This window comes from Humulus lupulus, chromosome 2, assembly GCF_963169125.1.
Source record: "Humulus lupulus chromosome 2, drHumLupu1.1, whole genome shotgun sequence".
In the NCBI taxonomy this organism is placed as follows: Eukaryota; Viridiplantae; Streptophyta; class Magnoliopsida; order Rosales; family Cannabaceae; genus Humulus; species Humulus lupulus.
Genome location: NC_084794.1, coordinates 264,149,228 through 264,176,774, shown reverse-complemented (window position 1 = coordinate 264,176,774; position 27,547 = coordinate 264,149,228). Strand labels below are relative to the sequence as shown.

Sequence of the window (27,547 nt, the reverse complement as noted above, 5' to 3'; positions counted from 1 at the left end):
GATGTACACGGAGCAGGGAATTGGCAAAGCATGCTCCCCCGTCTCCATCATCGTCCCTGCCCTCATTCTCGCTTATTCTCCATTAGGAAATCTCTTAATGGGGTGAAAAATCTCCACGAGGAACTCATTTATTTAGAAAATAAATTTTAAATTAAAATTTTAGAATAAAAATAGTGAACTATATATAAATTAAAATATTACATAATATTTATGATTTAAAATACTAAATATTATCTCAAATAAAATTTAAAATGTTAAAAAAGTTACTAATATATTTATATATTATAAATGCGAGTTTAACAGAATTTGTTATTTTCCATTAGATTTAACATTTTTTTTTCTAACACTGTTAATTTTAAAGTTATCTAAATAAGGTCAATCTATTTAAAATAATAAAACTATCTAAATAAGATAAATAAATTGAAAAATAAAATAATAAGTAATAAATGAGTCACAATAATTTATCATCACATATTTTAAAATTTCATATTAAAGTATTTAAATTACTCTATCAATTATGTTTTCAAAACTACAACCGAAAAATATTTATGTGTTTAATATTATTTTTTTCTTTATTTTATTAATTATTTATTTTGTCATTTAACATGTTTTGTTTATCCAAACATATATGTAATAGTGAAATAAGACATAAATATAAATATTTTTATTTTGTCATTTAGTTTTTTAATGAGAAATCACTTATTTTAATTGTTCTAACCATTCATTAAATAATATATATTTATATATAATTTTTTGGCTTTAAATTTTTTAAATTAAATAATTAAAATTTGATCAAATAAACTTTTTAAATTCATAGTTTTAATTTAGAATTTTTTAAATATTTTATTATATTGAAATTCGTAAAAACAATTTCTTAAAGAAAATTAGAAAAAAAAGTATTTAATTTTAAAACTAGAACGCACCATATCGTTATTGTTTACTGAGATTTTCGGAAACTATACTAATGAATATTAGATAAGACTAATGATATGGAATTTAAAAGATTAACACAGGATTTTTACGTGGTTGGGGCGTTAATGAGCCTTAGTCCACGAGTCAGTTGTATTAGAGCTTGGAAAGTCTTTTACAATGGAGTTTCTCTCTATGTTTTGACAGAGTATCTGTATATAAGTCGAAGAGAGGTCCCTTCCCCAGTGCTCTATCACCTGTATTTATAGGCTCATAGGAACACTGGGTCTGGGCCGGGCATGACCCGAGCCCATCAAAGATGTGGATACTCTTGACTTCTCTGGCGGAAGCCCAATACAAAAGATAAAAATACATAGGTCCAAGAATAATTAAGGCCTAATGAGGCGGCCCAAGAACCATATTTCGCCTGACAAAATGGTGTTTTTGGTCTGGGCACTCTGAGTTACAAGGCAGATTCAGGGGACAAAGCCAGTCAGTGTACTGGCAGCGCAGGTTTGAACTAGCGGCATGCAATCCCGAGGTGGCATTTTCCGCAGGTGAAAAGTGGGGATAACCCCCACGCGTCGTAGGGCAGCTTCAGGGTCATGGATGCCTTTTCCTGCTAACCTGGAGGACATGACCCGGGTTTGTTTACCTCTGTCCCTCTTCGTTTACCAGAGGCCCGGACCGTTTACCAGGCTTCGGGATCGTTTTGCGTACACTTCGACCATAATCCCAGCTGACCATACGTCTCCTGGGCGACTGTCCTGGATCACCTTCCCGGACACCATCCGGGTCCGGAACAACATTTGGGCCGTAGTCCTTGGTTATTCCCGTACTAAGCGGGCCTGGCTGGGCCCATATCCAATCGCCCATACCATGGGCTCGGACCATCGTCTCGGGCCCACGATAGGAAATGGGGATAACATTTACCCCCCAAGCCTTTGCCTGGGTCCGCGAGGTGGAGGCTTGCCTTGTTCCCGGATACTCCACGGTTGCCTTCCCAGTTCCTGCTTGGAATCGTGGGTCCATGGCAAAAGGCAGTGACGCAAGCCGCATGCTGAGCCTGGACCATTTACCAGTGTCCGGGTATGTTTACCTACGTCCCGCTTCGTGGCAGGGATACACGTGTTGCCAGGAGACTGCTGCAAAGATGGCACTTGACCTCGAAAGGTCACCTGACCACCTCAAGGGTCGCTAGGCCTAGGCTAGTGCGTCAGCACAGATTCCGAAGCGTCCCATTCGCACGAGGGTCCTTCATTAATACTTCTGTGCTGATGTGGACCGTAGGATGGGGCGACCTTTGACATTCGCCTTTCTTGGGCCGTTAGATCTGAAATGGCAAGGATCTAGCTTAAGAGTGCTCATAAATGCCCCTGCACGATTTTGGACCGTTCGATGGGGAGATTTCTATCTGCTGGATCAGAGGCCAGGATCTAGGCCTTTATAAATACTCCTCAGACATTCATTTGACACTTTTACACTCTCAAGCCATTTCAAGAACTGAGAAGCTTTGTATGTCCGATATCGCCGACAACATCCTTCACCGCCTGCTTATTCTACGCCGTCGTCTATTCCCAACAGTCCCAGCGTCTGCCCCTCTGCCTTAGCGCACGTCCTGGGTCTACCCTATCGACGAGTTGCTGAATCGGCTTCACCAGTTCAAGAATGAATTTCTGCCATCTTTATCGTCGGACAACCACCACCCTTTACGGCCAACAACTCACAGTAAGCCATTCTGACCTTCTTGGTGAATGCATGAACGTAGGCTGTTCTTTTAGTTCATATGCTTAGGCTGCTAGAATTTGCTTACACTTAGGAACATTGTTAGGAAGGCCGCCTAGTCCGGGTTGCTTCGGGTCCGGATGCTTCCTGGACAGATGGTGGAGCCTACTTAGTAGCCCCTTTTTCGTTCCCGATCTGGGTCTCGCGGTTCCCTGGTCATCCCAGACCCGATCCGGAGGGGACTCCAAGCAGTCCTTAGGAGACCCCCCTTACCTTAACCGACTTTCTTGGGTTTAGGTACTGACTGCTTGGTTTCTTTTCTTTGTTCCCAGATTATCAATCATGCCCACGAGCGTCACCCTTCACTCAGAGGAGGAAGTCAACAGGGCCCCTGTCGTCCTCTCCGGGTCCCGGACCCCCAAGGGCAACAGGTGGGAGATGGACATGCTGACCAACCTGTTCCAGAACTATCGGATAATGTACATCCTGGAGAAGCGCCTGGGCATAGAGTCCACTCCCGGACTCTTCCACAACCGCTTGGCCAGGATAGAGGAGCGGGCGCACACGTCCGTAGAAGGGTTCGGGGCCTGGAGCGCTGGCCATATCAGCGCGGGAGCCACACTCCCGCTTCACGGCTACTTCGTGTGGTTCCTGACGTACGTGGGGATCGCACCATTCCAACTCCTGCCACAAGCCTACCAACTGCTCGCGAGATGGCGAGTATTCTACATCACGAAGGAGATCGCGGAGCCGACCCCTACCAAAATCTTGTATTTCTACAAGATGGAGCCGCAGATCAACGCCAAGGACAAGACCTTGGATGGTTTCTATAGACTGAAGCCGCAAGGTAACTATCCCGCTCCCATCAGCTCTTGGAAGCATCCCCCGGACGTCCGTCACTACTGGTTCATGATGTCCAGGTTCCTCGTGGAGAGGAACCCCACGCTGCTACTGGACTTCCAGCGAGTGGGTAAGTGCTTCCCCGATCCTTTTCCTCTTTTTTTTTTTTTTTTAATTTTTTCTTTCTTTTTCTCCGTTTCTATTCATGTTACTCCGGGTGGCAAGACCTTTCGCCCAGACTCCTCTCACCCAGTTCATCCTGGAAAGGATGAGGTACTATTCCGGGCTAAGCGCGGACGACCTGGACGTAGGAGGCTACGTCACCACGGACAACCTCCGACTGGTCGGGATGCTCGCGGCCCACCAAACTATTGTCATCCCGAACCTTCGGGGAATCCAGTGCGAGAAGAATGTCGCCATTAGGGAACAACTGGCCCTGGACCACATCGCGGAGGTGGAGAAAGCGACGCGAGCTGACGCGGCCAATCGGAAAAGGGACCTGGCCCAAACGGAGGCGGCCACTTCGGAGGAGCTGGAAGAGCTCTTCGAGGATGCCCTACCAAACACGGGGACCCCCAGGGCTAGCGTATCGAGGCGAGGTAACTCCCCCTTGCTCTTAACTTATGCTCCCTAAGTCGGGGACTTAGCTAGGGATAGGTTAGCACTTCGAGGCCCCGCGTTCGGGGCTGATGGGGAGATGAGACCTTTGTCTCCCGTCCCCGTAGGCTCGGAGGTTCTCATGTTCTTGTCCGGGTTCTTTCAGTACGGGAATTTCTTGAACCCGGACGACATGGGGGATCGAGTCCTAACCTTCGCGTTAGATGAGTTGAGTCGTGCCCGGGGCTTAGATGAGGGTTCATCTCGGGTCACTCTTAGTTTTAATTTTGATTATCTTGGTTAATCGTACTAACTCTTTTTTTTGTGTTTTTGAAGGAGGCTCCGGCATGTTTACCCCTACGAGCGAACTGAGGTAACTCCCCAAGGACCGGGCGACCAGGAAGGCTGCCAGAAAGACAAACGAAGTGGCAGGGCCGGACCCAACCCTCAACAAGGAGGCGCCAGGGGCGGAACTTTGACCCGGTGGGGGAGCGCTTGCCGTGGTCCCCACCTAGGCCGTTGACCCGGCTACAGCCTCCGGCTCTGCCCAACACCCAGTAATTGATCTGGAGACGGGAACCGCGGCCAGCCGAAGTTCTGGGAAAAGGGGCCTAGACGTGGGCGCTGAGGAGGCCAGCACCGGGAAGAAGAGGCCCCGGACCAGGCGGGCTGACTTGGCCGATGAGTCGCACGGTGAGAGTCGATTCGTCGCAAAAGAGATTCCCGCACTACCAGCCCTCCCCATACGTCCATCACTACTCGAAGAGGGGGAAGCCGTCGTGCGTCGTGCGGGACGAGCAGTCCCGGCTGATTGCCCGGACCTGGGAGAATGGTCGGGGCTGGAGAGACGAGACATACAAGGCCCTGACGATCCGTCGTCAAGTCGAGTTCGCGGAGCGCCCGACGGCGTTCAGCGCCCCTCAGCCGATCGTGGATCGGCCAGCTGCCGAGATAGGCTTTCGCCCTAAGCTTGGAGGCCGCCAAGGAGGCCCTGTCTAGGAAGACGAACCAGAGGGAGGCCGCCAAGGAGGCCCTGTCTAGGAAGACGGCCCAGGCTCGGGCGGACCACGAAGAGTTTGACTGTGTCAAGCCGGGCTGGAAGAGGCCTTATCCGAGAAAGAGACCGAGGCCAACAAGAGGGCAGCCCTCCTGGAGGCGGCCGCGGCTCAGTCTTCCCGGGACAGGGAGGAGATCCAGAACTTGACGGCTCAGGTCTGCGAACTGGACAGCTCCCTTCGCCAGGAGAATACGACGCACGAGGAGGCCCGCCGGGAAAAGGAGGAGGTGGACGGCATGCTGGAAGTCACTTTTGAGGAGGCCATTTACATAGCTTGGCGCAAGGACAAAAGCATGAACCTCCTGGTCTTCCCCGATCCGAAATCGAAGTGGGTTGAATTCGAGGCCAAAGAGCAGGAAGACGCGGAGCTTCTGGAGGCTGAAGCCTAGGCCCGGATCTTTGCCTTGCCTTTTTTTTTTTTTATATATATTTTTGTAACTTTTTCGGACGTGTACGCGTCCAAGACAATTTGTATTACTCTCCGTTTTATCTTATTTTTGTTATTCCTTCTAGAAATTTCCTTTTATCACCGTGCATAACTGACTCCGAGGGTTTGGTCCCGGTTCCAACGGCCTGGACTAGACCAATTATGACTAGCTTGTCAAGTTTTCAGTCCTACTCGCCTAATTCTCAATCCCGGCTCCAACGGCCTGGGCCAACGAGGTTTAGATAGTTCATTGTGGAACCTAGTCCCCCCACTCTACCAGTCGTGGGGCACGGCTTTGCCCTGGGGTATACCAGATTCTTTTTCTCTCCCGGACGTCGCTCGTCCGGGGTGGGACCAGCCTTAGGCTCGGTCCTTTTGATTTATACCCCCGGACATCGTTCGTCCAGGGTGGGACCAGCCTTGGGGCTTGGTCCTCTTTAATTTATACCCCCGGGCATTGTTCGTCCGGGGTGGGACCAGCCTTGGGGCTTGGTCCTTTTTAATTTATACCCCTGGACATCGTTCGTCCAGGGTGGGACCAGCCTTGGGGCTTGGTCCTTTTAATTTATACCCCCGGACATCGTTCGTCCGGGGTGGGACCAGCCTTAGGCTCGGTCCTTTTAATTTATACCCCCAGACATCGTTCGTCCAGGGTGGGACCAGCCTTAGGCTTGGTCCGCTTTAATTTATACCCCTGAACATCGTTCGTCTGGGGTTAGGCTGGTCCCACGGGGTTTGTATCCCTCGGACATCGTTGGTCCGGGCCGGGACTAGCCTGAGCTTGCGCCCCGCCGGGTATTTGCTCATACCCGGGATACCCCCACAAGTGAGCGGAGACTATTTTGGGGTCACTTGAGTAAGATTTTCATTTGTTTGATAACGTTTCTTTATGGCATTTTGCACACGCCATTTTTATTATTCAAGGGGGTCGCCCTGAGGCGTACTTTATTGACAATGAAAATACAAAATTGGAACATGTTCTCCTGACTACTGATAGTATTTACGGAGATGTTCCGCATTCCAGGCTCGCGAGACTTCCGAGCCATCGAGTCGTTTTAAGCGGTACGTCCCGGGGCACACTTTGTTTTGGATCTTGTATGGCCCTTCCCAATTCAGGCCCAAAACCCCCACTCCCAGATCTTGAGTAGCAGGGAAGACTCTTCGCAAGACTAAGTCGCCGGTTCCGAACTTTCGGCTTTTTACTTTCGAGTTGAAATGTCGTGCGATCTTGCCTTGGTACATCTTCAGCTGCACTTGTGACTCCTCCCGGATCTCCTCGATGAGATCTAGTGATTCCTGGAGTAAGGCGTGGTTCTGGGCGGGGTCATATGTGTCTCTTCTGTGAGACGGGATGATCGTTTCGATGGGGATGACGGCTTCGCATCCATAGACCATGGAGTAAGGAGTGTGGCCGGTTGATGTCCTCTCAGTCGTCCGGTAAGCCCATAACACACGGGGCAGCTCTTCGGGCCATTTGCTCTTGCAGGCCTGAAGCTTTTTCTTTAGTGTCCCTTTTAGGATTTTGTTCACGGCTTCTGCCTGCCCGTTTGCTTGGGGCCTGGCGACCACGGAGAAGCTCTTGACGATGCCATGTCTCTCGCAAAAGTCCGCGAAGTGGGCGCTGTCGAACTGCTTCCCGTTATCAGATACAATTTTGTAGGGGAGGTTGTACCGACACACTATGTTGTTGATGACGAAATCCAAGGCCTTCTTCGAAGTGATCGTGTTCATGGGTCTGCCTCAACCCACTTGGTGTAGTAGTCCATGGCCACGATGGCATACTTCACTCCTCCTTTCCTGGTCGAGAGAGACCTTACCAGATTGATCCCCCACACCGCAAAAGGCCAGGGGCTAGTCATCAAGGTTATCTCCTGCGGCGGGGCACATGGGACCTTCGAGTATCTTTGGCACTATTCGCACTTGCGGACGTAATCGATACAATCTTTCTTCATGGTCGGCCAGAAGTATCCTTGGCGCAGAATCTTTTTGGATAGACTATGCCCGGCTGTATGATCTCCGCAAAAGCCTTCGTGCACTTCATTCATGATGGTGCTTAGCTCTGTCCCGGACACACATCTGAGGTAAGGCATGGACAACCCCCGGAGATAGAGTTTTTCGTCCATCATGACATATCGGTGGATCTGGTACTGAAGCTTCCTGGGCGCGGCCCTGTCTGCAGGCACCTCCCCGGCTGTCAGATAGCGGATAAGTGGTCCCATCCAAGACGTGGAGTGGTTGACGGTATGGACCGTAGGGGCTCTGATGCTTGGGACGGGGAGATGGTTGACGGGGACTAGCCTAGCCAGTCTCACTTCAGCGTCGGTGGCCAGCTTTGCTAGTGTGTCCGCGAAGACATTTTGCTCTCTGGGGATCTGGCAGATGGAGTGCTTTGTGAACGCCTGCAGCACCTCTCTCATCTGGGTCACATAAGCCGCCATTCTATCTCCTTTAGATTGATATTCCCCCGAGATTTTCCTGACAACCAGCTGGAAATCGCTGTAGATTTCCAGGTTCGCGGCCCCTACTTCCCAGGCCAACTGCAGCCCGGCTAAGACAACTTCATGCTCAGCTTCGTTGTTCGATGCCTTGAACTGGAAACGCAGGGCATTTTGTAATTGGTGTCCCTGTGGTGATACCAAGATGATCCCGGCCCCGTTCTTATTCAAGGCCCCATCCACGGAGACCTTCCATACGGGCGTCGCGGGGGCCTCGGGATCATCGTCTTCCTGGGATACCCCGGAACACTTAACGATGAAGTCGGCCAGGGCTTGCCCCTTGATGGACACTCTAGGGACGTAGGATATATCGAACTGACTTAGGTCCATGGCCCACTTCAGGAGTCTCCCCGACGACTCGGGCTTCTGCAACACTTGCCGCAGGGGGTGGTTGGTCAGGACTTTTATGGCGTGGGCCTGGAAGTAAGGTCGGAGCTTTCAGGATGCCATCAGTAGGCAAAAGGTCAACTTTTCGATTAGTGGATACCGAGATTCAGCGTCCAATAATCGCTTACTCACGTAGTATACTGGGAGTTGTGTCCTTTCCTCCTCCCGTACCAACGCGGCGCTGATCGCGTGCTCGGTCACTGCCAGATAGAGGTACAGAGGCTCCCCGTCCACCGGCTTTGCCAGGATCGGAGCTTGGGCCAGGTGTTCTTTCAGTTTTTGAAAGGCTTCCTCGCACTCGACTGACCATTCGAATCGCTGGCTTCCCTGAAGGACGTTAAAGAATGTGATGCACTTGTCCGTGGCTTTGGAGACGAAACGGCTTAAGGCGGCTATCCGCCCAGTCAGGCTTTGCACGTCCTTATGCTTCTGGGGAGAGGGCATATCAATCAGTACCTTGATCTTATCCGGATTGGCCTCTATTCCCCGGAAGCTTACTATGAAGCCCAGGAACTTCCCGGAAGCTTACTATGAAGCCCAGGAACTTCCCGAAAGCCACGCCGAACGTACATTTCTTGGGATTCAGCTTCATCCCATACTTCCAAATGACTACGAAAGCTTCAGCTAGGTCGTCCGAATGCTTCCCGGACGTCTTGGACTTGACCACCATATCGTCGATATAGACTTCCATGTTTCGCCCCAGCTGGGCCCGGAACATTCGATTGACGAGCCTTTGATAGGTTGCCCTGACGTTTTTCAGTCCGAAGGGCATGACGATGTAGCAGTATATCCCCTTGTCGGTTTGGAAACTGGTGTGCTCCTGATGTGCCACATGCATAAAGATCTTATTGTAGCCGGAGTAAGTGTCCATGAAGCTCAAGATCTTGTACTCGGACGTAGCATCCACCATTTGGTCGATCCTGGGTAGCGGGAAACAATCCTTCGGACAAGCTTTGTTGAGATCCGTGAAATCGATGCACGTTCTCCATGTTCCATTCGGTTTCGGCACCAGAACAGGATTGGCCAACCACACGGGGTATACAACCTCGCGTATGAAGTTGATTGAAGACAGCTTCTCTACTTCCAGTTTAAGGGCCTCGGCCCTCTCCGTCCCCAAAGGCCTACGTTTCTGGCGGACCGGGGTTGCGTTCGGGTCGATACTCAACCCGTGGCAGATGATGTTGCGGTCGATCCCCGCCATATCCGAGTGAGACCAGGCCAGAATATCTTGGTTCTCCTTGACTTGGGCGATGATGGCGGCCCGGACATCTGCCGGCAGATTTTTCCCAACTTGGATGATCCTGGCCGGATCGGTGTCGTTGATGCACACCTCCTTAATTTCTTCCATTGGCTCCAGGACGCGATCGTCCCCTATCCTCGGGTCCAAGTCATCTTCTTCTCGGATCACTCTCTCAGCAGGTGGGGGAGGAATCAGGTCGATGAAGTCCTCAATAGGCTCATCCCGGACCATATATATTGGCTAGGCGGACACGTGGTAACACTTCCGGGCGCTCTTCTGATCTCCCCGGACAGTCCCCACCCCTCCGTTGTCGCAAGGGAACTTCATGCAAAGATGACGGATAGAGGTGATGGCCCCGAACTCGACTAATGCGAGCCGACCGAAAATGACGTTGTAAGCGGTGGGGCAGTCCACCACCACGAAGGTGCAGAACTTGAATGAGTGCTGCAACTCACTTCCCAACGTTATGGGCAACTGGATCTTCCCCATGGGGAGTAGTGCGTCTCCGTTGAAGCCGTAAATCTGGGTTGGGCACGATGCCAGATCTGCTTCAGTCAAGCCAATGACAGTGAAGGCGGGCTTAAACAAGAGGTTGACGGAGCTCTCGTCATCCACCAACACACGGGACACCAACTTGTTGGCGATTTGCGCATCTATGACCAGCGAGTCATGGTGCGGGAAATGGACATTGCGGGCGTCGTCCTCCGTGAAGGTGATGGGGAGGTTCATCAATTTCGGGCGCTGAGCCGGGGCCTGGACAAGGGCACACACCTCCTGATCATGGTCCAGCTCACTTAGGTAGTGCTTTTGGTCGTTCCTGGACGGTCCTCCCAGGTGAGGTCCGCCTGAGATGGTGGCCACATGCCCGTCCACCCGAGGGGGTGCTGTCCCGGATGGGTAAGGCATTCCAGGGCCAGGAGCTTGCGCGACGGGGGCCCCCTGAGGGGTCTGTGCCATCGGTCCCTGTGCATACCCTCCCTGAGGCAGGTATGCCCTGGGTGCTCCCGGGACTGTGGGTTGTCCGGGACCTGCTTACAGGCCCGGGACTCCCACGGGCATCCTGACCCACTGGTGGAGATGCCCAAACTTGATGAGATTCTCGATCTCGTCCTTGAGCTGCCGGCATTCTTCGGTCGTGTGGCTCGCGTCCTTATGGTAGGCGCACCGTTTGTTGGTATCCCTCGGATTTCTCCCCCCTCTGAACATGGGGCTAGGCTTTCAGTAGTGGACCGCCCTTTCTGTGGCCAGGAAGATGTTCTCCCTGGTGTCCACCAGATTGGTGTATTCTGAATATTGGGGCTCGTAGCCCCTTTTTCCTTTCTTAGCCGGTTTAGACCGATTTTGGCCTTTGCTAGATCTCTTCCCCCGGGAGGGGTTTACGCTTGCTTCTGTCACTCCCGTCTGCGAGTGCTGGGCCCCGACGGGGGCGACGCTGTGACCCGCCGGCGTGGCCCCATATTCGGAAAAGTGGGCGGATTGGGTCGGGGCATATCCTGAAGAGGCAGGACTGTACATCGTGGGGGTGTAGGTGATTCCAGGCGTAACGGCCGATCCCGGGGCGATCAGGGGCGTGACGTAGGACTGCGCCGGGAACTGCACCCCGTACCCCGGCAACGCTTGGGCACTTGGCTGTGGTGCCGGAGGCCATTCGAAAGCCTGGATCTGAGCCTCTTCCCAATTGATAAATTCATAGGCCCTTCTGATGAACTTTTCCAGGGTAGCCGCCTTGTTACGCTGCATGTCATCCCAGAGGGGGGACTCGGCCCAGATTCCGGACTGCAATGCCACCAAGCGCTGTCCGTCGTCCACCTTGGTCTTGGAGGCTTCTTCAGTGAAGCGTTGGATGTAGGCCCTTAGTGTCTCCGCGGGGAGCTGTTTAATATTTGAGAGGGCGCTGATTTGCATGTCCATCCTCATGGAGACCACGAACTTCTTTCGAAATGCCGACTGCAGCCCTGACCAGGATTGGATGGATCCCGGCTTAAGTCTTTTCCACCATTCCTCGGCGGGACCACCTAGAGTGATCGAGAAACAGAGGCACTTGCCGTCGTCACTGACGTGGGCCACAGTCATAAGCCGGTTGTACCGGGACAGATGATCCCTAGGGTCGGTGTTTTCGGTATAGACGGTGAGGCTTGGCATTTTGAACCCCTTGGGGAGTACAACGTCCAGGATGTGCCTTGCGCATGGTTCTTTGTCCTCTTCATCAGATTCGGTATCCGCTCCTTCCTGCTTGCGGACCAAACAGTCTGTGACCTTTTTCAAAGCGACCAGCTACTCCATGAGCTGCCTGGCCGTGCCATCCTCCAAGGGGATTCTTTCGTTCCTCCTGTTGTTGATGTTGTTCCTAAGGTTGCCACCTCGGGGGAGGATATTTTCCTTACGAGCCCACTCTTTCCGAGCGTTCAGTCCGTCGCGTAGGTCTACCCGGGATGTGTCGTCCCCTGAACTAAAGGCATGGCGCTCCTCGCTGCGCGGCCGTTCCCGACGGTTTTTGTTTACCGAGGCGCTTGGGTGCAAAGACCTTTCCCATTCGTCTCGCCCTGGGGCGTTCCGGGGCCGTGCGTTCCGCGGCCTCGTCCCCTGCGGATCGATCAGGTGGCCCCGTCCTGGGACGGGGCGTACCTTCTCTTTCCTAGGGAGCGGTCGGGAACGGGTCCCGGCTTTCACAATGAAGGTGTTCTTTTCTCAGGTCTTTCCACCAGCCTTCTTTTTCTCCCTGTCCAGGTTTCCTGGGGCTGGCTCAGGAAACTGCTCCGGGGGAGGGGCCGGCCTCGCTTCTTCGGGGACCCCGGCTCGGGCTTGCGGAGCAGGCTGTTGCGCTCCTGGAAGTGGGCCGGCTGGGGGATTGGTCGCCAGACCCTGCGCGACTATGAATACCTGCAGGGCTTGGAGAGACTCTTGCATCCGCCGATGCGCCTCCGCCTGCTCAGCAATCCTGGCCTCCTGGTCCAGGACTTGCTGCCTCAGTCTAGTCACCTCCAGGTCCTGCTGGTTGGGCTCTCCTTCTGGGATCTCGGGGTCCGCAACTTCGTCGTGGTACTCCCCCTCGTTTTCCTCTTCATAATATTCCTCCTCGTTCTCCTCTTCGTACTCTGTCCCACCCTCATAGTCTTGTGACTCGTCAAGGTGAGATTTTTGAGGAGGAGCGTTCTCAGGCGGATTCTGAGGAAGATGACGGGAAGGCAACAGATCTCCATTGCCCTGCTCTTGGTTACTAGGGTCGAAAGTGGTGTGTCGTGTATTCACCATTGTAGTAGAGGCTTGGTGTTAGCACTAGCTTTCTCAGGCTCTCAATGAAAGCACCAAAATGTTTACCGAGATTTTCAGAAACTATACTAATGAATATTAGATAAGACTAATGATATGGAATTTAAAAGATTAACACAGGATTTTTACGTGGTTGGGGCGTTAATGAGCCTTAGTCCACGAGTCAGTTGTATTAGAGCTTGGAAAGTCTTTTACAATGGAGTTTCTCTCTATGTTTTGACAGAGTAACTGTATACAAGTCGAAGAGAGGTCCCTTCCCCAGTGCTCTATCACCTGTATTTATAGGCTCATAGGAACACTGGGTCTGGCACTCCGAGTTACGAGGCAGATTCAGGGGACAAAGCCAGTCAGTGTACTGGCAGCGCAGGTCTGAACTAGCGGCGTGCAATCCCGAGGTGGCCTTTTCTGCAGGTGAAAAGCAGGGACAACCCCCATGCGTCGTGGGGCGGCTTCAGGATCATGGATGCCTTTTCCTGCTAACCTGGAGGACATGACCCGGGTTCGTTTACCTCTGTCCCTCTTCATTTACCAGGGGCCCGGACCGTTTACCAGGCTCCGAGATCGTTTTGCATACACTTCGACCATAATCCCAGCTGACCATATGTCTCCTGGGCGACTGTCCTGGATCACCTTCCCGGACACCATCCGGGTTCGGAACAACATTTGGGCCGTAGTCCTTGGTTATTCCCGTACTAAGCGGGCTGGCTGGGCCCATATCCAATCGCCCAAACCATGGGCCTGAACCATCGTCCCGGGCCCACGACAGAAAATGGGGATAACAATTATATATATATATATAAAAAAAGTGTGTATCTAATTTGGTTTAATTTTTTTAATATGTTTATGTCATTCTTTTATAATATCTACTATTATTTATTTATTTAAAATTTATATGACAACAAAATAAACATAATAAAAAATTTAATAAATTTTATAAATAAAACTAAGTTGCTTATACCTAGTTCTATAATAACACATAGAGAACAATATAAAATACATAAAAAATAAATAAAATTTAAACGGGGCCCTGTCAAGGCGGGGAGTGTCATCCCCGCTCCTGCTCCCGCCCATTTAACATTTAGAGATTGAAAATTATCCATGTCCCTGTCCCGTTCTCCATTTAGATGGAGATTCCCTGCTACATGAGAAAAATGTGGATCCTTACTTGACATTGCATACTCTTATCGGTGTAATTTACATAAAACTAAATTTATTCATACAAAATCCCATACAATCTTGTTTACTACTAAACTTTTCAACAATCATAAAGAAAAGCTACTCTTTAGTAATTACTACCACTCACTGTTCTCACTTATTTGTTTGGACACTGAATATCTTAGTGAATGAACAGTGACAAGCATATGATGAAACGTAGAAAAATCTTTATGCCACTATGCATTACAATACAATAATGACAATATGGTCATGGCGGCGGACCCCCATAAGGTCCGGGACCGGGAGGACTAGGTGGGCCTCCTAGAGGCCCAAAAGGGCCTGGTGGGCCTAAAGAAGGTCCAGGTGGGGGAATTGGGTCGAAAGGAGGTGCTGGAGGCCCAGGAGGAGGCAGTAAAGCAAGGCCCGGTGGGCCAGGTTGCTGAGGAGTTGGCCAAGCTAGGCCAGGAGGAGCACGTGGGCCTTCAGGAGGCCCAGCTGGACCGCCGAAACAGTCTTGTATCAACCAGCAACAGCATAGCACGTAGACACTGCCAAAGATTAGAGGGCATATATTAAGATTTTTTTTTGCTATATTTTTAGATGACTACCATGACTTTTTTTTTTCTTTCATTCTTTTTCCAAATCCCTATGCTTACTTTCTGGACAAGCACTAAAAGAAGCTTGAGAACTTTAATTACCGCACAAAACACTTTTTTATAATTAACAAATTATTGTGTTGTGTGTTCTTCCATTTATATTTTATGAAAGCTACCAAAAATAATAAAAATGAATACAATTTGGAAACAACTTAAAGAAAGCAGTAAGAGCGAAGCAATATGTAGGAGGTTTGTCGTGTATGAAACTCAAAAACTTGAATACATTTCTTATACAGGGATAAATACATATGAAGTTACTAACCAAGAAGATATGGTGTTGTACAAGCCACTGAAAAGGCCACCAAGAAAGCCCGGCGGAGGACCAACAATAGGTCCAGGCCCAGGCCCACCAGGAGGTGGTCTCATCTACAAAAGACTTGACACAGAGAAGAGAAAGAAACCTATAGCTACACAGAACACGGCACAGCACAGCACAACTCAACTTTAAGGAGTTTGAGGTTGAGTGTGTACACACACACGTATATATATATAGTGGTGAATGTGTAGTGTTATTCCTCAAGGTTCTAGAGCTCATACAAGTATCTCATCTGCCTGTCAAACATTACTACATCTGCTCTTCATCAACCTACTCTTCTTTGAGAGATTTTTGTTTTGTATATATTTTATTTTCATAGGTGGAATGTGAAGATGCAAAAGAAAAGGTAAATGCTCCAAAAAGGGCTTTAATGTAAGTGGGGCATTTATGTATTTAGTGAACCAAACGTCAAATCGTACCATAATCAAATCAACTACACCTTTTAATGCTGTAACCTTCCAAGTTTGGCTTTATCTAGTCAATTTTTCACATTTTGTGTCGATCTTTATCATCATAGACTCCACTTTCCCTAGAGTTCACATTGCTTTGTTAGGGCCTGCTTTATCTGTAATTTTAACTTACCCAATGCCAAAACTCTTAGTGGTGATTATGGGCATGAATGAATAGTGATGACCGAGCTAATGTGTTTTGGCTATTCAAGCATGCCATAATCAAACAAGGTGTTCTTCAATGATGCCCATTCCATATTTAGAAACAGAACTATGAAATAAATGATTAAATAATTTCAGGTCAGATGAGAATAGTTCAACAGTACTTTATTGAGCCCGGAAGATATGGCTATATATTAATATTAAACCATAAAAGAATTTAGATGAGTTCTCAAAACAAATATGATAAAAATTCAACTAATCTAGATAAAGTGTTCTTTAACACAGATGGAGAACTAAATAAAAAATATACATATGTAAAAGAAACTTCTCACCATACAAAAATAGAAGAAGAAATGAGAAAACTGAAATACAAGATATATTACCTCTCCATGATATTTTAACTGGTTTTCCCGGATCCGATTTAAGACCACTTGCGAGCAGCATTTGCAGCCCGTGAATAGTGTCAAAAAATCACTGAATTTATTTACCTTTCATCATTTGCTTCGGCCCAAGCAATGTTCTTATCTTCTTGAGTCTCTTTTTGATGATTTGGAGTGTGAATGTGAATCCCCAGTTGAGTGTTTCTTTCTCCTTGGAGCCCCAACTGAAGCAGGGTCGACCAATGGACCAGACCATGTTTGGATGGGTGCTTTTGAATAAGAGAAGTTGGTGGAGCTGAATGGGACATCGGGAGGATCAAAAACAGGATCAATGTGATGCGATGAACCCAATGGATAGCCGAGTGTTCCATCTTGGTGTGGGGGAGGAAACTTTTCACTTTTGCTCTTTGCATTTGCATGTGTTATTAGACGCCGTCTCTGTTGTTGAAAGAAACATAGAATACAGATCAAGATTTGTTAGCAAAACAACTTAGATCCACGTTGTTAGTTCAAATGAATGGAAAATATACATTGCTGAAAGGGTTAGCCTATGTTACATACATCCAGATTGGCTTGAAGCTCAGCATTGGCTTCTGGAGCAGGCATCGCCCTTACAGCTCGGTCACGTGCACGAGATCTCTTCACGCCATCTGCATTAGTCTTGCTAGCAGCTCTCAACCTACATAATAGTCATAAAAGAAAATTTTAGGTTACGAGTATGTAAGATGTTTTTGTCATCTCTAGGCATTTATTTTGAATATTGGGAAGGAGGGCATAATTACAACACCAATTCTCTTGGAAGAAGAAACATGGAGGATGAGATGCAATAAAATTGTCTAATGAGTCAGTCAACAGTCTCAGAAATTGATCTCAATAGGTTTAGATGAAAATAACAAAGCATAGTAAATGGAGTCAAAATCAGAAACATCAACACTGAGTCATATTTCAGGGGGAAAAAAATGTCATACTTGGAAATTTTCAGCCTCCAAGGAATTTTTTTTTTTTATAATTCTCCATTTATATATGGTTTGTTGATAAAGACACATTAAATTTAAGGCCACAAAAGTTTCTATACTCAAGTAGTTGAATTGACCAAAACAATTTTTTATAAGAACAGTTTCAAAAATAATAATTAAGTCCAGTCATCACCTTCTAGCTTCTTCATCCCGTAGTTTAGCATCCATCTCTTTGCTGGGAGGATATTTTGGAAGGCTAGATGGATCACAAGCATAAGGTTTGGTTGTGAAAAACTGCAGAAGACGTAACCTTTTAACCTTGTTTGCCATTGACATATTCAAAGTGTCTACTGGAGTTGGAAAGAAAAAAGATGATAAAGAGGAGAGGCAACTTAAAAAGATAAATTTAAATCTCACTTCGCTCGTCAATGCAGCGGTTGCAGTTTGACGTTCTGCTGGGTCAATTGCCAGAAGGCTTTCAATTAATGGTAACGATGATGCTGGAAAGTCTTTGTATGTCTCTGCAATACACCGTTTGTATGATTGCTGGGGTTTAAATATGGTTGCATGTGGCAGCTTTGACTTTTTCCAATATTCATCTGAAGGAGAACCACATAACTTGAATATCTTATGAAGCTGCTCCACCTAATTAAAGAGATAAAATCATCAGCAAAAGCAACAGAAATCTAAACAAATAACCTATTATGTATAACACAATGACATCTAAAATGGCAGGGCAGAATTATGACATAACACTGTATATATATTGAAAAATTACAACTTACTTCTGTTCGACCAGGCATGATAGGTTTTCCTGCCAATAACTCGGCCAAAATACAGCCAGCACTCCATAGGTCCACACCTACACCGTAATCAGTGGCACCGAGAAGAAGCTCTGGGGGTCTATACCACAGAGTAACGACCCTACTAGTCATGGGCTGCTTGTTATTAGGATCAAAAAATGAAGCCAATCCAAAATCAGCAATCTTTAAGACACCACCATTGTCAATAAGAAGATTTGACCCTTTAATATCACGATGCAACACATGACGATTGTGACAATGCTCAAGTCCTGATAATAGCTGGTGCATATAGCATTTGACCTGTGCAACCATATATATTACAAAAGACTGAGAAATGATAGCCAGAGCCAGCTTTATCATCAGATGAAAACTAACTCAAGGTAGCTAGTGTCTAACTCTCACTTTCACACATTAAAAGCAAGAACGGTAACTGCTGCAATACCTGAGACTCCGTGAACTTGATTCCCGGACTTGCAGCAAGTCCTGCCAAATCATGTTCCATGTATGGAAAAACAAGATACAAACTACAAGACATTCTCGACGTCACTAAACCTTCCAATTTTACCACATTGGGATGATCCAATCGACGCAAAATGAGAATCTCTCTGGCCATGAACTTTACACTCTCGGGCTCCAAATTATCAAAGCGAACTTTCTTAAGAGCAACAACTTTTCCTGACAATGTATCCCTAGCTTTGTAAACATTGCTGTAAGTACCTTGCCCAATCTGATTAAGACAATAAAAAACAGAACTAAGCCATTCGAATTCCAAAAGGAAAAACTAAAATAAAAGAAAAAATAATTAAATTATGAGTTTTGACTCAGTCTAAGGTCTTACTTAAGCTCCTAAAGTTAATTTCTAAAAGTCCCTTAAAACCATCTTTCTAATTTTAGTTCACGGTTACTTAAGAATCTGAAATAGAAAACAAAATCCTAGATTCCATTTTCCCTATTCTGATCCTGGAAATCCTTTTTCCTTCCCATTACATTGTCTCAGCTACCAAACAAAATTACACAGTCAACATAAAAGGAAACATACCAAATTAAGAAAACCTCATCATCCTGAACACACTTTTCGAATAAGGGTCAGTTACCTTATCGAGCTTCTCGAAAGTGTCAGCTCGTCGAGGAGTCCAGCCATTGATAGCTTCACCGGCAACGGCAGAGAGCCAAGAGGGCCACCCGGCGGCAACCTGTTCACCATGAACGTGCTTAGGCAGATTACTCAACCTTGGATTCGGCCTCGAAGAACGCCTCTTCTCACCCTTGGGCCTCACACTCACACTTGTCTCCTCTTTCCTCTCATTCTCTTGCCGATTCCCACTACCGTTCTGACTCACTCCCACCACTTGATGACTCGTTTCAACCTCCTCAACCTCAACTTCAACTTCATCATCCTTCTGCTTCCTTCTCTCCCTCTCACCTCCTCCCCCGACCGGCTTTGCCGTTTTCCCAAACACACACCCCATTTTCTCAGCAACCAAACAGCCACAGCAACAACTCTCATTGACCCATTTCTTCTCTCAACCCCATTTTTCAAAATTCCTCGACTTTCAAACTTCAAACCACAAAAAAACCCGGCATTGATTTGATTTGATCTCAATTACAAGTTCAGAAGAAAACCCTAATGATTTTTCTTAAGAGGGAATGCAAAAGCCAAAAAGGGCAGAAGAAGAAAGAAAAGAAAATGGGTTTTTGATTTATTTATTTTTAATTTTTAACTAAAGAAAATGAGATATATTACAAACAAGTCATAAGCTTAATTGAAAGAAAAGAAAAACTAAGACCAAAGTGAGAAAGAAGAAGAGAAGAGAAGAGGGTCTTAGCTTTTGTGAGACAAAAGTAAGTAAGAGCAATGATTTGGTGTGTTATACCCCAAATTCCCCATAATTTGTGGGTACCAGTCAAAATATATGACCTATTTAAAATTAAATTTAAAAACCCAAAAAAATAAAAAGCAGCAAAAAGAAAATACTGTAAAATCAAAACTTGCTTTCTTTTTGAGGGGTTTTGATTTTGTTTTAGGGGAAGTGGGTGGATTAAAGTAGTGATTTAATAAGTATCCGTATGTATAATCAGACCTATTAGATTAAATAATTTACAAAAAAGAAAAGTGGGTTAATTGTGTTGGACTTAAGAAGATTTTGTTTTTGTTTAAATAAATAAATAAAATTGGAGTGATTGAGGGAGTGAGGAAGTGAGGGAGTGACGAAGAAGTACCTTACCAAACTCCCAACAAGGCAAGTCAAATAAGTTCTGTCTCTCATTATTATATTTTTTCACTGTTTTTTAACAGAAGGAGCCAATAAATAGTTGCCACGTGGAGGGTAAATCACGTGAGGAGCGGGTGGTGGATGGTATTTGAGTAATGGTAATTTGAATTAATTAAATAATTAATGTTATTGTTATTATAATTAATGAAGTGGGTTTTGTGTGTTTTTAGCATGGCAGTGTCTAATTGGTGTGGTTGGTGAGTATGGTGTGTGTGGTGGGCTCCAAAAGCAAAGGACATTATTTTGATTCTAACTCTGATTCAACCCTTCTTTTTCTCTTTTATTATTTTTTCTAAAAAAAATTAAATATCTTTATATAATTAATGAGTCAAGGTTTTTATATTTGATACCATGAATATGCTTACCTGGCAAAATCCTCTTTTCCTTTTAGAATTCTATATTTCAACTCAAGAATATTCAATTTTATTACTTAAAATGAATTTATAATGCTTTGTTTTAGTTTTTGGCAAATAAATCAATTAAGGTCTTAAAATGGAGTTATAATTATGCATATTATTTATTATTTTAGTGTTGGAGTTTGCTTCTAAAGTTGTATTAAAAAGCTAAGCATTTTCCGGGAAAATACTTAAGTGGGTTTTTTTTTTCCTTCATAGGGAAATTCTAGAGAAAAATATTTATTAGAAGATTTATTTATTTATGTAAAAGCAATGATGCGTTGTCGTTTTACATGAACTGATTGGTGGAGTATAATTTCTGTTCTGTGTTGGTTCATAACATCGGACCAAAAAGGCCACATTATCTGTCAACCACAATATAATATTATTAACTGTGTATATAATTTTGATTTTTTTTCTTCTAAATGGAAGCTTTTTAATTTAATTTTTTTTTTCTTTGTCCAAAGAAATAAAAGGCATTATGGTCTAAAGAGAGATACATGGAAACAATTATGTGTGTGCTGCATGGCATTATGATATGAGGTCCTATCATTATGGCACACATCAAGTGTGTGTGTCAAGCATGAAAGCCATTCTTCTAACATATACATATACATATAAATGTATATGTATTTATGTATAACCACCATCAATATCATTTTTGAAGGCTTATTAAATATTGTTTAGAGATGTAACATACACAATAAGTTCAGAATCAGATCAGATGCTTATTCTATAATCTATAAATTATCAAATATTAATGCAAAAGTTTCCATAGTACAAGAAAGCCATGAGAATAAAGGTAGTTAAGGTTGGTGAAAATGGTATGACAATATTGACACATGATTTGAAGTAGTTGAATTGAAGTTTTCTTGTACCATTGGGAGTTTCATGAGTTGTGATTTCACATAGTAACACTGATCATTTTTTAATTGCTTTTTTTCTTTAATGAGTCTTTGTCTTATGAAAAGTTTCACTAAAATTAATTTGACACTTGATTCTACATTGATTAGTACAATCTTTGCATTTAATTGAGGTTCATTAATCTTAAATTTCACTATCTCTATTTAACAAAACGAACAAGCGAAAATAAAGAGAAAATAGTACATGTTGACACAACTATCTTTGTCAAATAGTGTACATATGAATATGTATGTCGTTAAGATACAATAACTTTTTCCTTTTAAAAAAATACAATAATTTTTTAATGCGATTTGGTCTTCATTTTTTTTTTGTCTATTATTATTTTTAGTTATGAAATTTTATGATGTACTTGTATTTAATTGAAATGATTTGAAATCTGATTGAATAGTAATTAGATTGATGAATCAAAGTTAGGATATATGAATCCGAGTTGGGATTAGTTATTTGAGATATTGAGAGTGAAAGAACTCAAATATTTTCAATTATTACATTTTAAAATTTAAATATTTTTTTTACAGTAATAATATATTTCGTACAGAAATTAATGCAACTATTGGTACCCACATTTAACGTATGACATGAGTGTACACGTGTGGCTTGATTTGATTAGTTTATTTCATTTTAATAATTTAACTATTTTAAAATATGGCATATTTGCGTTGAAGGTCCTTAAACTATACACGTTTTGACAAATTGGTCTCTCAACTTTTTTTTGGGGCAAATTGGTCCTCCAACTTTGATTTTCTTGGCATCGTTTGTCCCCTACCGTTAATTCACAATTATTATGTGGGATAATTGTAGTGAAAATTCTTATGTAATCATGTTTGTAGCATTTAAGTCCTTAAGTAATTTTTTTGGTGACAAAAGTATATGTCGTTAGTATTTTGGTGTGCAATTGGTCTTTGACCATTAACTATATTAATTGTATCATGTGTCCATTCTAGATTGGATTAAAAAATTACTACTTAGGGATTAAGTGCTATGCATATAATTATATAAGAATTTTTTATGCACATATCCATATTTCATATTATTATATTTTGATTACATTTGTGTTTTATAAATAATTTCACTTCTAATTATATAAATATATATTTTTTTGTTTATCTTTTATAGTATAATTTCTATAATTTAATTGAGTATTTTAGATAAATTAATTACAATATATTATTATTATAGTATAAATCAATATGCATGTACTTAATTTATCTAAAATATTCGATATATCATTATTATAATAATATATTTTTCTTTAATAAAAAAAGTATATATACATAATTAACTTTATAGTTTATTTTTTACCATTTTATATTATTGTTGTACTCTGAAATTAGCACAAGTTCAATTACTCGGCTCGGGTACAGCTAGTTGAAGAATATGTGGAAAAATAGCCAAGTAGAATATCTGGCTAATAGTGATGTGAACAGCTCGAGTTTGGGGGCTGGACAACACGATACACAAGTTATTATCAGACCACCTCTCAAGATAACAATTGAGTTCGAGACATATACTAACCAGATCCAACTGTGGGCGCTCTGAACTCACTACGAGCTAGGGTTCAGATAGTCGTTGAACACGAGTTCGGGTGAGATATTCAACTCGTAGAAACTTGGACAGAACGCATACTGAAGGATCTCAAGAGATTCGAAGGCTCCTTGTACGCTCATTAATGCCCAGATTGTATCACAAATCTATCATTTATTATCCAAGATAGCAGGAGTATAATTTATTCTGTTATCAAATCATATCACAATGTAAATAAGAATAATCTGTATTAAATAGATACCTTATTTATTCACACAGTTACCCAAACATGTCCATGAAATTCCCCTATAAATACTAGGAATAATACAGGGAAGGGGAGAGTCATTTTTGTATTACTAAAACTCTGCAGAAATTGAGAGAGAAAAGTAATAATATTGACTCGTGGAGTAGGTGGATTTTAACCACTGAACCACGTAAAAGTTGTGCGTGTTCGAGAAAGTGTTTATTATTTCATTACGATTTATAATTTAGCACTAATCTACCTGTTTAATTTCTTAATACACTGTTAGCGAAAAACCGCGTCACCAATTATACATAATATGTATATACAAAATCAATTATTTAAAATATATCATTATTGTATTATAAATTAATATACATGTATTATTGATTAATATTAATTTATTTAAAATAAAGAAATTATACTATAAAATGATAAAAAAAAAATATAATTAGAAGTAATTTTTTTTATAAAACACAAATGTAGTTAAAAATAATGATATGAAATATGGATATGTGCGGCAAAAATCCTTAGGTAATCATATTTGTAGCACTTAAGTTCCAATCTAAAATGGACACGTGGCATTGTTAATAAGTAACGGTTATGGACCAATTGCGAACCAAAATATAAGCGGCAAGGACTTTTGCCACCAAAAAAATTACTAGGGACTTAAGTCCTACAAACATGATTACATAGGAATTTTCGCCGCAACTATCCCTTATTCTGTTTATTTAGGGACCAATTTGCAACAACAAAAAGACCAACTTGCGAAAATAAGTCATGACCCAATTTTTTTACATGACGGTGTTCGTTGTATTTACGAGAACTCTCATGTATGTGGTAGTTCAGATTATCATGAGGGTTTCCGTAACTACAACGAACAATGTCATGTTAAAAATTGGGTTACGACTTATCCACATTTGTGAAGCTGAGGGGTGACATACTGATACAACAAAAAATTATTAATAAGTATATATCAAAGTAATTTTTATTTTTTTAGTATAAATAAAATAAAGGAGTAAAAATTCTATACAAATGGGTAATTTTGTATTAAATGAAAATAAAAAATGGGTATTTATTTTAGAAGAAGAAAGATGCATATAAAAAAATGGATAGTTTTATGGGGGATTCTGTCAAAAAGCAAAGTTCCTAATATTTCGAACCACCACTAATTAGTACTTAAAAATGACATTTTACTAAGTTTAAAGTTTAAATTAAATTAAGTTTTAATTAATATTTTCTTAAATTTATTTTGATATATTTCTTTAATGGAAAATATTAATTTTAATTTAATTTGTATAAAGTATGTTGCATTTTGACATTAATAAAAGCAAAAGAAAAGAAAAAGGGAAAAGAGAAAATTGACCATTCACCAAAATAGATAGGTTAATATTAATAATAAGATTTGATTTTTTAAAATCATATTTTATTATTAATATTTCAGATTTATTGTGTAACCCCCATTTGTTGTTTAATTTTCTTTTAGTCATTTTCTCCCTCTATAAATAGAGATTCATTCTTTCACATAGACATGTAATTTTGAGAGTAAAGAAACTATAGCAAAATTTCTACTCATTTTCTTCTCATATTTTCTTTTTAGAATTTTATGAGAATCATGAGCATAATGGCCTAATCTCCCTAGGAAGGTTAAGGATGATTCCATATGCTAGTGATGTTATTTTTCTAATTTGAGTTACTATGTTCTTAATGTAATGTATTTTAGTTATTTATGTTCTTTCATCCCTATCTCTATTTTGTTATCTTTATTTATTTATGCTAATAGTATATAGGATTAGTCATGCTCTTTCTATGTGCTTCTAATTAGTAAAAGTAATATTGATACGTAATTTTATGTTTAATCTTCTATTGCATTATTGTCCTTGGGTATTTTGTCATTTTTAGATTTTTCATAAGATTAACATTGAGCTTTTAAAGTAAAGAACTTTATAACTCAAATGGACTTTTGTTAGAAAAAAATATGGACTTTAATATTAGATTTTCCAAGTAAATGTTGGGATGTCAACTATTTACTTGTGCATTTTTGTAAATCAAGTAACTAAGTAACTAAACAAGCATATGGATGATTCTTGAAACATGTATATTTCTCAAACTCTTGATTACCCTTACTTTTCACTTATCTCATTTTATCATTTCATCAAAAAGACAATACCAAAATCTTAAACCTCTTTTCATTTACAATTTTATTTATTTCTTGTTGAAATTCCGTTTTTAGTAATTACCAAATTAATTAAACCATGAATTAATTAAAATGCGGAATGGTAATTAATTGTTTACACAGATACCAGTTCTGTCGGAACAGAATCCGAACTTGTCACGACAGAACTGAACACAATAAATAGACAGTGCAAAAATTAAAGAACACAGCGAATTTTTACAAGGTTCAGAAACCCTTTCGGATATCCTACTCCTTGGGGCCACGCCCAGAGAATAAACCAATTAGTAAAGAAACAAAGTGTACAAAAGCATTGACTTAAACAATGTAAGACTCCCTCTTAAACTATTGCCGCAATCTTGTTGTACTATTCTCTACGAATCTGGTTTGATGAAACGCTGATTCTCTTGAACTCCCTTCAAAGAATAGCGAGTGCACACTTCCTTCCGAAGTGAGACTTAGATAGAATCCTCTCCCGAAGATCCTTATGAACACGTTCACAATAGACACTATCTGTTTACAATGGACTAGATAAATATCCACAAGTACACTCAGCACTCTCACAAAGATTAAGGTGAACAAACTTAATCTCTACAAATAAACACACTCTTCAAAATAATGTTTACAAATATTGAAAATGGAAGAGGTGAAAATTCCAAAGGCCTTGGCAAGGTATTTATAGGAAGGGAAATCGTCCAAGGCCATGATTTTCTGGTATCTTTGAAATCAATTTGCGAATTCCTTTGATTTAGGAAAACAGCCAGCCAGATGGATTCTGTGTCGACAGAAAAGGAAACTGATGAGTCAGCAATGTGATCCGTTTGATCTGGCAGAACGAACATGGTCATTTTTCTTGACCATGTTCATTTTCGACTTCTTCTTTATTTCCAGGATAACCATAATCCTATATAATCCCTGAAAATAATCTCAAGATATTTGCACAATATATTTTTACCAAAAATTGATTATTTGAGATAAAAAAGGCAAAATATATTCACATTTAGAGATCTTTTCACATTACAAAACCAGCTGAAAATATTGCCAAATAAAACCGAAAATCAATATGGAGATACTACTGATTTTCCTTAATAACTTTAAAATATTTTGTCTAAAATAAAGTTAGCCAAAAAAGGACTTTACAATCTCCCCCTTTGGCAACTTGATAGACAAAAATATTTTAAGAGTTTATTTTGAAAGATCCTGCAAAGACAAAAGATCCTGCAAAGACAAACCAGATTAAAGCAAATAGTAATGTTACATTACTCCCCCTGCGAAAAGCATCTCAAAAGTAACAAGGATCAAAACATAAAACAAGATAAACCGATCAAAATGAACCTTTTACTCCCCCTTGTTGTCTATCAATAAGCCAACGGAGTAAAACCAACACAAAACACAATCCAAAGAGTCAAACTACTACTCCCCCTCTTTGTCTAAAAAAAAAACAAAAGACAATGACAACACAATTTTTCAAGCCTTCTTTGTGTGACCGAGACGGTTGTTGCCAATGGGAAATGCATGTACTCCACTGCCTCGAGTTTTCACCATAGATGCAACAAGCAAAAACAAAGAGAATTTTTTTTTTTTTTTTTAAAAGAATGAGAAAATGAGTCTCTCTTTGACCGAATATAAAGAGAAGAAAATGACACTCAGGGATTTGATTTTATTCCTTTTCAAGACAAAATTAATGAATTGATATCCCAAAGAAAAGAAAACTTTGCACAGTCAAGGAAAATAAACCAAAAATAGAAACTTTTGATGTCAAATAATATAATAAGTGACAAAAACAATTAAGATACAACTTACCCTTTTTGACACACGCAGATTTGATTTCCCTCAAAAGAAATATATATATATATTATTTTTTTTATTTTTTTTTATTATTTTAAGTAGTAAAAACGAATGTACCCAAAAAAATAAAAATATCCCATTTTGATTAGTGCCCAATGTCTTCGTGCCCTTGCATGTGGAGAAAGAAACAATCATTATATCAAAACACATCTTTACTATAAGGTTTAGAAAATATATTTAATATAAATCATGCTTTTAATTTTCAAAATAAAATATCACCAAACATTTATTCCAATCACAAAAAATATTTCACTCAAATCAATCAGTGTGTATGAGACTTACAAATTTTGCCCAACAGTATATCTCAAGCATTTGTGTGTGATTGTGAAAGTAGAGATCATTGCC

At 42.3% G+C, this 27,547-nt stretch overlaps 2 protein-coding genes across 2 annotated transcripts; both read right to left on the bottom strand.

Moving 5' to 3' along the window:
• Nucleotides 1–14,090: 14,090 nt before the first annotated feature.
• On the bottom strand, nucleotides 14,091–15,232 carry LOC133819345 (uncharacterized). The gene is made up of 2 exons (XM_062252555.1): nucleotides 15,021–15,232; nucleotides 14,091–14,650 (listed from the first exon to the last, which is right to left on the bottom strand). The coding sequence occupies exons 1-2, from the start codon at nucleotides 15,122–15,124 to the stop codon at nucleotides 14,371–14,373; spliced, it is 384 nt and encodes a 127-aa protein (XP_062108539.1). The 5' UTR covers nucleotides 15,125–15,232; the 3' UTR covers nucleotides 14,091–14,370.
• A 595-nt stretch (nucleotides 15,233–15,827) lies between these two features.
• Nucleotides 15,828–19,667, bottom strand: LOC133819344 (probable serine/threonine-protein kinase At1g54610). Its single transcript, XM_062252554.1, has 7 exons — nucleotides 18,919–19,667; nucleotides 18,267–18,551; nucleotides 17,807–18,124; nucleotides 17,439–17,666; nucleotides 17,215–17,315; nucleotides 16,627–16,744; nucleotides 15,828–16,503 (listed from the first exon to the last, which is right to left on the bottom strand). Exons 1-7 carry the CDS (start codon nucleotides 19,291–19,293, stop codon nucleotides 16,207–16,209), a joined length of 1,722 nt encoding a protein of 573 aa, XP_062108538.1. The 5' UTR covers nucleotides 19,294–19,667; the 3' UTR covers nucleotides 15,828–16,206.
• Nucleotides 19,668–27,547: the final 7,880 nt, after the last annotated feature.

Bases quoted from the DNA above. Each gene is read 5' to 3' on its own strand.
- LOC133819345 (XM_062252555.1), bottom strand. From the start codon at position 15,124: ATGAGACCACCTCCTGGTGGGCCTGGGCCTGGACCTATTGTTGGTCCT. The intron at 14,651-15,020 runs GTTAGTAACTTC...AATCTTTGGCAG, and splicing joins TACAACACCATATCTTCTTG to TGTCTACGTGCTATGCTGTT.
- LOC133819344 (XM_062252554.1), bottom strand. From the start codon at position 19,293: ATGGGGTGTGTGTTTGGGAAAACGGCAAAGCCGGTCGGGGGAGGAGGT. The intron at 18,552-18,918 runs GTAACTGACCCT...TGTCTTAATCAG, and splicing joins CTTTCGAGAAGCTCGATAAG to ATTGGGCAAGGTACTTACAG. The intron at 18,125-18,266 runs GTATTGCAGCAG...ATGGTTGCACAG, and splicing joins TCAAGTTCACGGAGTCTCAG to GTCAAATGCTATATGCACCA.